At 44.4% G+C, this 13,188-nt stretch overlaps 1 protein-coding gene across 1 annotated transcript; it reads left to right on the forward strand.

Moving 5' to 3' along the window:
* The first annotated feature begins 4,576 nt into the window (after positions 1–4,576).
* Positions 4,577–5,935, forward strand: LOC118517642. Its single transcript, XM_036063962.1, has 2 exons — positions 4,577–4,966; positions 5,045–5,935. Exons 1-2 carry the CDS (start codon positions 4,745–4,747, stop codon positions 5,549–5,551), a joined length of 729 nt encoding a protein of 242 aa, XP_035919855.1. The 5' UTR covers positions 4,577–4,744; the 3' UTR covers positions 5,552–5,935.
* The last annotated feature ends 7,253 nt before the right edge of the window (positions 5,936–13,188 follow it).

Below are 13,188 nucleotides of genomic sequence, written 5' to 3' on the forward strand. Positions count from 1 at the left end.
GGTTCCGTCTGAAATCGGAATCGCAAGATCTTATTTATACTCCTGATATATGCCGTTTGATTAAAAAAGCCAAAAAACAATATCGAATAGTAGCGCCTCATAGTTCCGGCTGACTTGGCGCTAAGTTAATCAATGAAGTTTGCGGATTGAAGCGCATCTATTTGATAAAGTACAACCTGGTACATCCCCTACATGACTGACAGGTTTATCAAATTAAAACCACTGTACAATTCTGCAGGACAACAAGCATCCAGTAAAGCATCATCCATCGCTGACCACAAAAGGCCCTTTTGCTCTACGATCGTTGAGTGTAACCCACACTGTCTTTTTAGCGGATGTGGTGTGTGGTTTATTTTTGTTTTCTCAATTTGCCACAAGAATGGGAACAATGGTTAAACCGTTGATCTTTCGATAGCATTTTCTAGTCTTGCATCCGAGGATTATGCAGCGTTGCCTTTCGGTAGCTTCACTGGTTCACTGGCGCCATTCCAGTGAACTCTACTCTACATCCCACACACTCTGGCTGGCGCCGGATCAACCAAATTTGTGTGATGCATGGCGCCCATTAATGAGCCTTCCCGGGCTGAGCGAGCTTGAGCTCGAACGATGTCATACGCTCAAGCCTCCTCAAGTACCCGAAAGCCATAAAAATCACATACTCTTCATTCTTCGTGTAATATGATTTTGTGGGATTTGGAAGGCTTATCGCATTCATCACCTTGCATCCTCGGTTTGGATCCATCCCACATGGTTCGCGCGGTGAGCCCGAAGCAAAAGTTACAGATTGAACCAAGCGCAGCAGCAAAAGCGAAACGGAAACAGAGAAAGGAAACAGGTTAGCAGACTCTAGCTACGGGATATTCAAGATCGACGGAATGTTCAAGTGGCTCGAAGCCACATAACAGGTAGACAGGGGCGGAAATCCTTGCAGGCGGAGGTATTGGAGGCATTCGGCACTTAATCCGTCCCTTGCCTTTGAAAACGGTGAGCATATGTCTCGATATGTAGGGCATGCAGTGTGTGTGTGTGTGTGTGTGTGCTGGTGAGAATGGCTGAGAACCCGATCTGGCGGCAAACGGTATTAGAAGCTAAACTCTGACGCGACACATCCTTTTTGCAGCGACACGATGGATCAGCAAGGTATAGATAAAGACATGTGCGAAAGATTTACACAGCAGCTCGATACAATAGAATGATAAGAGCGTCTGGAAGGATATTGAGTGCCAAGACTCTATCGATACATAATGTTTGTTGTAACTTAATTGACTACACCTGAGCACGTTTGACTAAGCAAAAACATCACCCGTAAATTGAAGGAGAAGAAAGACGATGTCCCACCCTTGCTTCTATTATTAGTAGAAACTGAAGCACAATTTGTCAGTAATTCCAACATCTCGTCTTGGAAACAGTATGCTCAAAAGAAACAAATCTTCCTCAGCAAAACCTCCGCTTGCTTGTGAACGAGACCTCTCGTCTGCGCCAGAGCAGCGCACATAGTGTTAAATGTTGCGTATAAGTAAAACCGAAAGCATACGTGAATTTAATTTTCTTCCGGCAGTATTTTCCCAGCCCGGAGACTCTCTAGCTCTAGCTCTCTGGCTGGGATTTCGCAAGCAGACGCTAACCAAATAAACCCGAGGAGCGCTTCTCCGTTGTCGGCGAAGGCGTATTAAGCGGAAATCGAAGCAAAAAAGTTTTTCCCCATTCTATGCCACCGCGGTGGTATGCCACGGGCGCATAGCGTAAGGGCCGGGTCGGCGAAAGGAAATTTGAATTTTCAGCAAATTCACACTTGTAACTTGTTTCGGATTGAAATTCGCTGGAATCATCATGGGGTAGCCCCAGACTGAAGACTGAAGACAAGTCATGTGAATATGTAATATTTTTATCGTACATCCGTACCGTCGTCGACTGTTTTTGCTACGCCGGAAGCGAATGCCTTCTTATGGCACTCTCCCTGCACGGAAGGGAAAGGAAATGTGAGTTTTTTTTTCCTTGCTGCAGGTGGGGCGAGATACGGCCGGAGTATGTTTCGCACATTAAACTCTGCTGGAATAAGCGAAAGGAGAGTGAAACATTGATTTTTGTCTGTTTTTGCTACTATGGCAATGATGTGCGGTGTTCCGAACGGTGTAAAAAAAAAAGAATATAAACCTGACCTATCTCACGCGAGGTGCTAAGCCAAGTCAGCAAAATGATGAAAAAACGCTAGATTGTTAATCCGAGAGAAAATACTCCGCGATCCATTGATGGTTTTCTTTATCAAAAATGTAGAAGTTAGGATTGAAAAACAAAAAATAAAATTTACGTCCAACGCATCCTGTTTTAGAGCATTAATTGGTCTTTTTCCTGGTAATTTTTATATTATTATAAAAGATAATTAACCGCAACATGGTTAGATCGTCCATCGTGAATAAAAAAAAAACCGCAATGCATTTGAGAAACTAACGAAACTGAATAGCTCATGAAAGCGTTGAAAAGCAAGAAACATTCTTTGCGTACAAACTGTTTAAAATCAACAGTTTTAAGAAGAACATGCAAGACGAATTGGCCACATTAAAAAAATACATACAGCACATAAATCAAATGTTGACTAAATCGATAAATAGCATATTAGATAGATAGCAATACGGCCAGGCCGTTCTTTATTAATAAAAAAATAAAATAAATCGATAAATCGATATCAAGTTATTTGAATAAAATTAAAAGCAAAAGATGATGAAAGTTATACCAATAACACAAAAAATAAGGCTCTTTTACAAAGTTGGACGAGCAAGATGTGAGGCCTCCAAGGGTGCAGCCTCCAAGTCTCCAAAATGCTTCGAAGGGGCTCATGTTGTACCTATAGGTGGTTCTCTCCATCTCTCTCTCTAACTCTTCTCTTGGCCTAAGGAATTCTTAGGTCATGACTTTCATTTGTGGCTGACTAGACTTATAGCCAAATATACAGCCTATAATGTATATGGAAATAGCCCTATAGGAATAGCTAAGGATAAGCTCTATAGCATATTGCTAAGTCGAAAAAGATATCAAATTGTTACGCCCAGTACTCATATTGAAGTCTTTACTACAAAATCAAGTGTAACGAAATTTGACAGCCTTCTTTCAATATTCCACTATCAATTTGTTTGCTTTCGTAACAAAGACTCATTCCAAATTGACGAAACCCTCCTAGACGCGTTTGAGGAGAAAATGCTCAGCACGATGTTCAGCGCCTTATGTATGGAAGGACAATGCTCAGATATAATGACAATATCTATGAGTTGTACGGTGATCACACCATCGTTGAGTGAATTAAACACGCCAGAGCCACGGTCATGCCATGAGAATGGCTCCGAACGATTCAGCCAGCAAAGTCTTAAAGGCCACCAGAAAGGCCGGGATATAAGGTTGGTCGGACGTGGGCGCTATACCGTCAGCGGACCGAGCCGAGGACTTCTGCAGCATCCCTAAATTTCTAAAAGTTTTACTACAAAAGCTAAATAAAACAAGAAACAACTCCCAACGAAGAGCGAATACTGGTGGGTGATACAGAACATTCTTTATGGCAATTTACAGTTTTCAACCAATAGCTTATATTATACTTAATAAACATGCCTCTGTTACTCCCTCGTAACACTGATTGATTGCATTCACATCGATTGCTGATAAACGATTAAAAAGTAAAATGTTCTCACTTTCTCCCAACCGGTATTCTTCTTCACTTCGTTCGCTCGGCTATCAGCCGGCTGGTACGCTAGTGTAAATGTATGTTACTGGGAAAGAGATGTCCATCCAACTGGAACCGCCCTCAGTTTGCTTACAACGATACAAAACCATATTCTACGATACGATTCCGAAGCTAAACTGCGGCATATAGGTGCATGCGATGAATTTAGTTTTTTCTTTCTAATTACGAACAGCCCACGGTGGTTGCACATGGCAGGCAGTGGAGGTAATTGAATTAATCGACTCACCACGGGCACTAGCCTTCTTGCAACGGCAAATACATTGCTCGGGGTGGGTGGAAGTCACAAGGAACCGCATGTAGTCCAACACATATTTCACGCTCGTATGAGAGAGCTCCAGATATGTGGTGCCGATATGGCGTGTAGCAGCAGTGGGCTTGAGCACTGGTAGCGGCGCTCCTCATAGAGACAGCGATACTGCAGATTCAAGCTGCAATTGCATGAGCCGAGTATTGCATGCTGGACGGATGGATGGATGGATGGACAGCGAGTTATCCGTTGGGCAGAGATTTCGCTACAAGAGTACAGTTTTCTCCTGCATGGCTGCTGTTGGTGTTGCTGGCCACGTTCCGTTTAGGGGTTTCTTTTTTTGCGAAAATGCGACGACCGGCTCGTAAGCAAATTGCGTGGAATGGAATTTCGCTCTAGCTGCATGATCAAGACTCTAACGAGTGAAACTGTGCATCGATGTGTGCTTTTGGCCAGAGACGAAAAGACCCTTTCGGTACGTGCAAGCGAGATGGGCAATCGGAAAAGAGAGATGCGAGCTCGCATCATGACTTTTTTCATAGGGCATATCACGGCATCGCAAGCAGAGCATTGAGGCGCATTTAAAAGCTGGTGCTAATCACTGCACTCATCAGTTGCAGTTTGGTTATCAGCAGTGAAACATCCACCCAGCACATCAGCAGCGCCAACGGTGCAGTACCAGTCAGTTAGTCTGCGTCGACGGGTTCCGAGTGTCATTAGTGTGAGTGAAGGTGCGCGACGCACTTTTAAAAGCTAGCCAAGCCAACATGTGCAACCGAACCATCATTGCGGAGCTGCTGCTCGTGATCGCCCTGGCGACGTCCGCTCTTGGTGCTACGGGAGGCTGCTCGTGGCGTGCCAGCAGCAGCTGGTTCGGCGGAGAAATCTGCATCCTGCAGAAGGTGTACGACGATTGCCAGGAGACAGCGGACTTTACCGAGTGTCTCAAGCAGAAAGCGCTGACCTCCATCTCCCGAGCGATCGATCTGGTAATATATGATTCTTTTTGATTCGTCAGTTTTTGGTCAGCGTGCGCATTTACGAACCGTAGCAATACTCTTTGGCAGGATTCCATTCAACTGGTCGATGGAGTGACGCTCGTCAAGCAGAAGAACGCGTCCGCCAATGAAAACTCGGAGAGCGCCATCCTCGGACTGTCCGACGCTCGCTCGATGGAGGGTCTCGGCGAAACGGATAAGGCCCTGGTGCAGAAGATTGACAAGTTCCTCAAGACCCACACCATCAGCTTCGATCTGTCCGAAGCGCGAGGAAGTGGTAACAAGAAGAACGGCAGCCGGTACGTCATCGCTGCCCTGCTGACCGCCATGGGTATTGCTGGACCGATCGGTCTCAAGACGCTCGGAGCCATCGCATTCAAGGCCCTGGTCATCAGCAAGGTCGCCCTCACCATCGCCAGTATCATGGCGCTCAAGAAGATCTTCAAGGCGGATCATCACGAGGAAACCAGCTTCCAGGTGCACACCGGCCACGATAACCGCCGTGCCACCTACTTTGTGCGTCCGGTGCGAGCAAATGATCCCTACCGGTACTACTACGAACAGCCAGCCCATTAACCGTAAAGCTCCGTGCTCCGGACTGGTTTGAGATCTTCTCAACCGCTCCAAATCCCGAGACGCCAAAATGATAATGTTATGAGTCCTCGAAAGTGTACCCCGTTTGATGCACCAATCAATCCGGCCCAATCAATTCGACCAATGGGCAGACAGACCCATTCAAAATCCGTTCGAAAACCTCACGGGACAGATTATCATTATCGCCAACACCATACGATGTGACCTCAACGTTAAATTATTCTGATCGGAATATTTATTTATTTATTGAACGGAACAGCGGAACGTCCAAAGTTGATACGGTTTTACAAAACACTGGTAGATCGTGCAATGTAACATTAAGGAAATGAAAAGACGTGCAATAAAACCATACAGTGAAACTATGAACTGTTGTATTCTTCGTTAAGGTCAGGTCTTCTTCTTCTTTCTTGGCCTAAGAACCTCTTAAGATCATAGTTGCCATTTCTCGCTTACTAAACTTATTGATACCGTACAAGCTGGATAGTCAGTCCTCACTATGAGGGAACGGCCCAGATGGGATTCGAACTTCGCTCCTGCCGTGCCACTCTCTAAGACCGGTGCCACTGTCGCAACTACCGCTGGGGCAACTCTTATACAGACATAGCATGGGGATAGCCAGGAGAGAACGATTAAGGTCGATTCGTTGAAAATTCGACGAAAATTTGTTGAAACGATTTCACAAAATTTAGTAGTCTTTCTATGACTGCACTCTAAATTTACATACTACTGCATCGATTTTTAAAAATTTTCTGCTCATCACTTTGATTTTTGTTTTCCTTATGAAAAAATAAACATAACCTTCTGATTTCATGACTGTTATTTAGTTAAAAAAGCGAAATCTCTTTGTTATCCTTGATTCGATTCACTATTTTTAAAGCCATTCTTATCGAATTACTCACTTAAAGTAATTAACTTTAAAACGCGGGTCTTTGATTTCCTTATATTATTGTGATACAAAAGTTAAATAAAGAAAACGGTCGAGAAAAATTGAAACATATAAAATGCCATTTCATAAATCGGTCGTCGGCTCGAAAAATTGCCACATCGAAAATAAAATCACTTGAAAGCTACTCTAAATAGTGATGTAAATGAAAGAAACTTGCTGATAATGATGGTTTTATGCAGAAAAATTTAAGGATGATGTAGGATGATGTAGGATGATGACAACTATAAAACGTGACGTGAAACACACACAGACCCAAGACGACACGTATAGCTAAGAAGGAATAAAGTGTGAACCGTAGCGACCATTTTTAAAGTTATATTTGAGAATAGTAACATAGACTTAAAAAAACAAATTGTTAAGTTGTCGAGAATATTTAACTGAAAATAAAGCTAAACGCTGATTTGATATGATGACATATCAGCCTTATAGCCCTTAGCGGTTCTTGAATAAAACCAATTCTTACTTTATTCTTCAATGCCAAACAGTGCGTGAGCTTTTTCCTGTTTTTCTTCAATCGACGCAACGCTCCGTTAAAATTTGAGCAGAAACACTCGCGTTTAAAATGTTATCCGTGCTCGAACGCCTCACATACTCTCGCTGTTCGCCCAGCAAGCACCATGTGATGCTTGACTCGTAGCGTGCACCTGGGCTTGGCTCGCCATACCTTAGCCCATACACGCGTGATACCCCCTGCGAGAGCCCCGTGTCCGCACAGTTGGGACGATTCAAATCTGATTAATGGTTCCGAAAGTCCGCTGGACTTGTTTGACAATTAATATCTTCCGCGACCGCCAAACGACCATCGTACACGATCGCTGGCTAGTCGATCGTACACACCACTGTGTGGGATTGCTTGCTTGCTTGCCGAAGAAGCGGACACATCTCGGGAAAAAGAAACACTGTGACAACAGCGACAACAGCGACAAAAACTCCAAAAACCCCGACCCTACAAATGTGCTTTATTTGTTTCTACAATTTCAATCAATTACGTATCTTTCCTACCCTGCTTTTGCACCGGCCATTTCGCACGCCAACCCATTTAGTTGGTACGGATTTTTTTTGTTTCGTTTAGGATTATGTTTAAAGGTGTGCCCCTCAAATTCGACAACCTGTTCCCGCGGTGGGATCTATGAGGCCAGGCCAAGCTGTTTCGGGGTTTTTGACTAATGTGAAAAGCCGCGAAATGACTATCCGTGTGTCTAGTGAAGGTCATCGTAATCTTTTCTCACGCCTACCACACCACGATGGGCTGTTGTGTCAGGACAGGTCGGGCTGGAAATGAAAATACTGGCTGGCGCACACTCACACACACACGCGCGCACACACACTCACATCGCTAATCCTTTCTAAATCCAGTAGCCCTTTTATTGATGAATAAGTTGGCGTGTTTGGTGGAAAAAAGGTGGCATTTGGTCGTGCTACCGGATCTCAGATAAATTAGACATAGAAGAAGCAAAAAAGTAATAGATGCAACGATAAAGCCTAACTCGGGTGACGCCGAACTACAGGATCCATTCGTATGATGGTGACCAAGTGCAGAGGCTGCCGTGTCGTGGCCTTTTTCACTATTGTCTTTCTGGTGTATGCTCATTTCGAACGCTTTTATTTGGTGAAAAATTGAAATTTTATGCCAAGACGCGCCCGAGGTCCGAGCTTCTGTGTTGGTCAAAACCCCCGTACCACATCAAATCCTGCCATCATTCATCTTCAGCAGCTTCATTCATAACGCCAAACACCGGGTACGTACCCCGGGACGGGTTCGGCTTAGAAAGTTTTTTTTTGTTTCCTGTTGTGGTTACCTCTTCTTGCCTAATCTTGCCAGGACGCTGAGAGACGAGCCACGGTGCGGGCAAGTGGGATCAGTGTGAGCCGAAAAGACACCCAACGCGTTGATGATTAATAAAGGTGCTAAAAGAGACAATCGAATATCATTAACAAATGAGCATCTTATCTACCCGAGCTCCGATGCCTCTTAAGGCTTTCATCGGAGGTTTGCTTGCCGGTGTGCCTGGTAAGTGGCGTTGGGCAAGTACTCACCGAACCGTACCGGTGCGCTAGACACTTTAAAGTTTTCGAAGGAAAAAAAAACGACCACAGATGCGATGATCGATAGCCGTCGTAGCACACTTGGAAGTGTTGAGGATCAAAACTTACCCCGGTGGCAGCTAAATGTTTCATATAAACACCGAATCGGGCGCTTTTTCAAGGCTTACACGGACGTGTTCTCCCACGCACCGGTTTTTTCTCTACAAGGCTGTGTAATGTGTCGAGTCGAGATTATCTGTTCTCCGGTGGCTTAGAAGCTGAGTCTGTATGTTGAAGAGAATACATGCTCGTAGCATATATCGAACAGGGCGCAGGTTAACGCTCTCGGGCTTGACGGGCACACCGACAGACTGTTCTCATCTCGCAAGTGGTGATCAGTTTTTACCATCAGGCTTATATGACTAACGTTCGTTCGTTCGTTCCCGATCGACACGCGCACTGACGCTCTCTAGTAAGCGATGTCACCGGCTTCAAAGCTACCGCCCTGACATTAACGCTTTCGGCCTACTCACAATAATGGAGCAATTCCGATAGGACAAAGCATGCAGGTAGTTGTGTGTGTGGTTTTTTTTTTCGCATACAGGTATCCGCTGTAGGGATGCAAAAGAACTGTAACAGCTAACGATAAACATGGCAAGATAAGATCGGAAACAAAATTGATTGTAGCACACAGAGGGCTACCAAACGAACGCTTCGTTGGTGAGCGCGCTTCAACCATTCGTTGAACGATCGTCCTCCGGATCGGACCGGTGGTCCGACTGCCAGAAAGATGTGAATTTATTATTCCCCGTTTTGCGTCTAGCGACATACGAATTGCAGATCGTTGGATGCACACACACAAAAAAACCCAGAACACCGGAGCTTTCCACTGCACTTTGCTTTTGTATTATGATTTTCCCTTTTTGCACTGACATTCGAGCATGGGGGTTTTTTCTGTTCCGAACCCAAGAACTGATACGAAACTTTTGCGGATTAAATAAGACCGCTTATCGACGCGATAATCGGTCCAGTCGTGATAATCTTTTGAGCCGCGGCATGTACTTTATGTAGTTAATGATTGTGGTTAAAGAATGTGTAAAAGTCCCGGGCGAGCCGTAGTACCATAGTTGAAGTGATGACTATTTATCCTGTTTTGTTTTACTTCGCTGGCGCTGTTTTTATGCAACATCTAGCACATGCACATCCATCCGTTTGTGAGCCGTTTCCAACCGTGTGCCTTTTGGAAGCTTCAAGCTCGGTTCAGTCGGACTGCCGTAAGAACCGGGCAACACTCTCATTAAAGAGCATCCGATTTCTTCACTTTAAACTGCATTCTGACACACATTCTTCTGCTTTACCTCAATTCCGGCTCATTGGGGAAAGCTAAACGCAACAGATACCGACCGAGGTAGCGAATACATCCTTGTGTCGGTTCTCTACTGCCGCCCGTGCCTACCTATACCGTCGACCACACTCTCTTGCGACTTTTATCCTTTCTTCAATCCTTTTTCCTTGCTTAACAAACACACTCGGTCTACATCTCCACACATCTCCACATGAGCTCGTCATCACCTCGGCCAGACAGCAGTGTGATATGTCACAGTCGTCTGGCATATTATTTCAAGGTTTGAAATTGAAGAAGTCAAAAAAACACACAACACACACACACACACATCGAAACGCAGAGTTGAAAGGCATTAAATATTCACTCTCTTACCAAATTGCTAAATACCCGCTCGTAACGCATCCGTTTCCGGTCCATCACAAACACACAAACACACCTGAGGGGACCTAAGGCGGGAGGGGTCTCTTGAGGCGCCACCCAGCAGCATCTTCACCTTTGTCGCCGGGGCCACTGATGGTGCCCTGGCTGATGGGGATGATTTCCAAAAATCTCATTCAAATGCATTCTACTCAAATCCCTGCTGCCAAAAAAAAAAAAACAAAAACCCCCGTATGTGTGGCGTCGGGTATGAATATTTGATGAATTTAAATACGTCGCCCAAGAGACTGTTTTCAATGGCAACATTTTTCACATCCCGCCGCTCCAGCGCTTGCCGCTCATGACGTGTTGCCGGGGCTATACGAAGCAGCCCCGATCACCCTCCGTGCGGCAGTGTTTAGTAGTGTCGCTTTGACGCCGTATCCTTTCCCAACCATAGACCGGGATTTTCCGTCGTTATCATTACCCATTGCCAAAATGTGTGTGATAGTCATTAAAAATGAAACCAAAATAAAGACAATGACACTGACTCCGCCGCCTTCGCCCGTGTGTGGTTTGCGTAATTTTTGCCAAACCAATGGTGCCTGGCTGCTTGTACGCCGACGAAAGTAACAGGGTGCTTTTATTTTTGGGGGTGTTGTCATTCGGCGAGACTGGTGAAAAGATGCCTTAAAACAATTCACTAGACGATTTATGATGAATTATTCTTGGTTTAAGTTTTTAAAATTATAAATTCTCCCGAATAATCCGTAAATTGTAGCACCATCAGCTCACAGGCACAAGGACTGACGATTGCTTGTGAGAGAGAAATGGTTCAATGGTTACAAATATGCTGACGTCTTGCAGACCCGAATCATAATTAAAGATTTGAAATTGATTTAAATCGTTTCGAATAGAGAAATGTTGTTCCCCTACATGTCTACAGACATTCTAACCCTTAGGGCAAGTTCTAGTTTAATTGCAATGAGAAGTTTTAATCTCTTTTAGGCTGAGGACTTGTTTCAAATATGATTTCATCACACCATTGAATGTTTAAAATTCTTTACCATTCAAATTAATGGTACTTTTACATACAAAAAACCATTTTGCACTTCTTCTTGTCCGTTGTTTTAAATGCGCCTCGCCAGCGCCTCCTGTGCGCCACGTAACCTTTGTTGTTTCCCATCAGTTTCTTACTGTTTCGTTGATTTTGAATAGCTCCCATTCGCATTATGCATCCTCCATTTGATATATGCAGGACATGGTCGTGCAAATCGTTTCGATAATCGTTGTGAGCTGTCGGTTTGCAACTCCCGTGCAGAGCGAGAGAGAGTAAGCCAGGGCTCCCGCGGAACGGAACGGAACGGGCCCACAACACAACCACCCGGTGAAACAATCCCGCGTGTGTTTCATACCGGAGCGCGGCGACCTCACCGCGACCACGGTGTACGATTTATTTTTTCGAATATGAATATATGAATCTTGTACTTATTAATTTACGCCATTCATCAACGACGGCTAGCTCCATGCATTTAATTTGTCATAAAAATGCTGCTTCAAGAAGTCAGCAGACACGCTGCGTTTTGCAAAGAATCCACCACCGCCGAGGAGCTGTGCTGCGCTGCATCACCTCGGAAAACCTTCCGAGGAGAATGCAAAATCTCTTCGCATGCAATAGTTCCGTATGAATACGGTCGCCAATATCGTCCCAAACGAACGGAGGACCACATGATGATAGCGTGTTGTGAGGCGCTGGTGTTGATTGATTGTTGGAAGTTAAACTCTGGTTCTCTGTTCTCCTCAATGGGTATTTGTTTTTAAGAAGCGGGCGATGCATAACGTTGTTCCTGTCTTTTTTTGTTGTTTTTAGCTTTTACTTTTTGTCACGAAAATCATTCAAAGCTAAAGGACCAAAGCTGCAGCAACTCTGTGCTACAAATTGCTCGGGCGACCCCACATGATTGGTGCTACAATTAAAGCCCATGTTTTTCCATTACTGTACGCTGGTTGAATGTTAATCAGTCGTACTTGTAAAACGAAATGCGTTTCAAATAAGAAATCTAGGAAATAACATCCTTAGATTGTTTGGCGGTGAGAAGGTGGGTCTTGTTGACACATTGTCTATTTGCGTCAATGAACGTGCGGAACATTGGCTTCATTCATAAATGATGGTTCAAAGGATGTAAACATTTTTACACCTCGTGCATTTAGATGTGTCCTCTTGGTGACGGGCTGGATACTCTGTTTATTTAAGGACATTCTTTACATATTTCAAAGTATCTCGTCTGTATTAGGTAGAGTTTTAAATTATTTAAAAATTAATGAATTGCTAAAATTAATGTCAAAGTAAATGGTGTATCTTGATTTGCTGTTGAGTGGACATGTTTTAGTATAACTAGGAGCTTTTGAGAATAGCTTGGGCCCCATTCTTTATTGACTAATAATCTTGAAAAATATGGTTTGAACGCATTGATCATCCCTGTTGTAGTTGAGGCCGAGTTCTCTTTGATTGCGATGGTGTTGTCGTAGACAACTTGAGTGGATGAACTTTAAGCAGTAGTCATACTGCCCGGAATGTCCAGAGCTGTCTCTCTTAGCTCTGGACATTCCGGGCAGTGTGACTGCTGAATAAAGTTCATCGGCTTCACCTGAATGCATAATGTTCCCCAGGTGATGAAACCCAGGTGGAAAACATCATCCCTAATGGGCTCCAGCCGAAACATCAGACTGGCTAAAGCCGCGATCTTTGGACTGATGTTTATATGCCAGCAGCAGCATCTATAGAGATGTCTACAGGGTGAACCACATCATTAATAGTGATCCTGGCTTTATACTATAGCGCTGAGTATAATCTCTGTGGAAGTATATGCTGCTGCGACAGCCAGAAGATCCTCGTTGAAAGCTGGAAGAGTCTCATTCACTCTTTGGTGACCATGAATCGTGAAA

The sequence above is a fragment of the Anopheles stephensi genome, chromosome 2 (assembly GCF_013141755.1).
Source record: "Anopheles stephensi strain Indian chromosome 2, UCI_ANSTEP_V1.0, whole genome shotgun sequence".
Classification (NCBI taxonomy): Eukaryota; Metazoa; Arthropoda; class Insecta; order Diptera; family Culicidae; genus Anopheles; species Anopheles stephensi.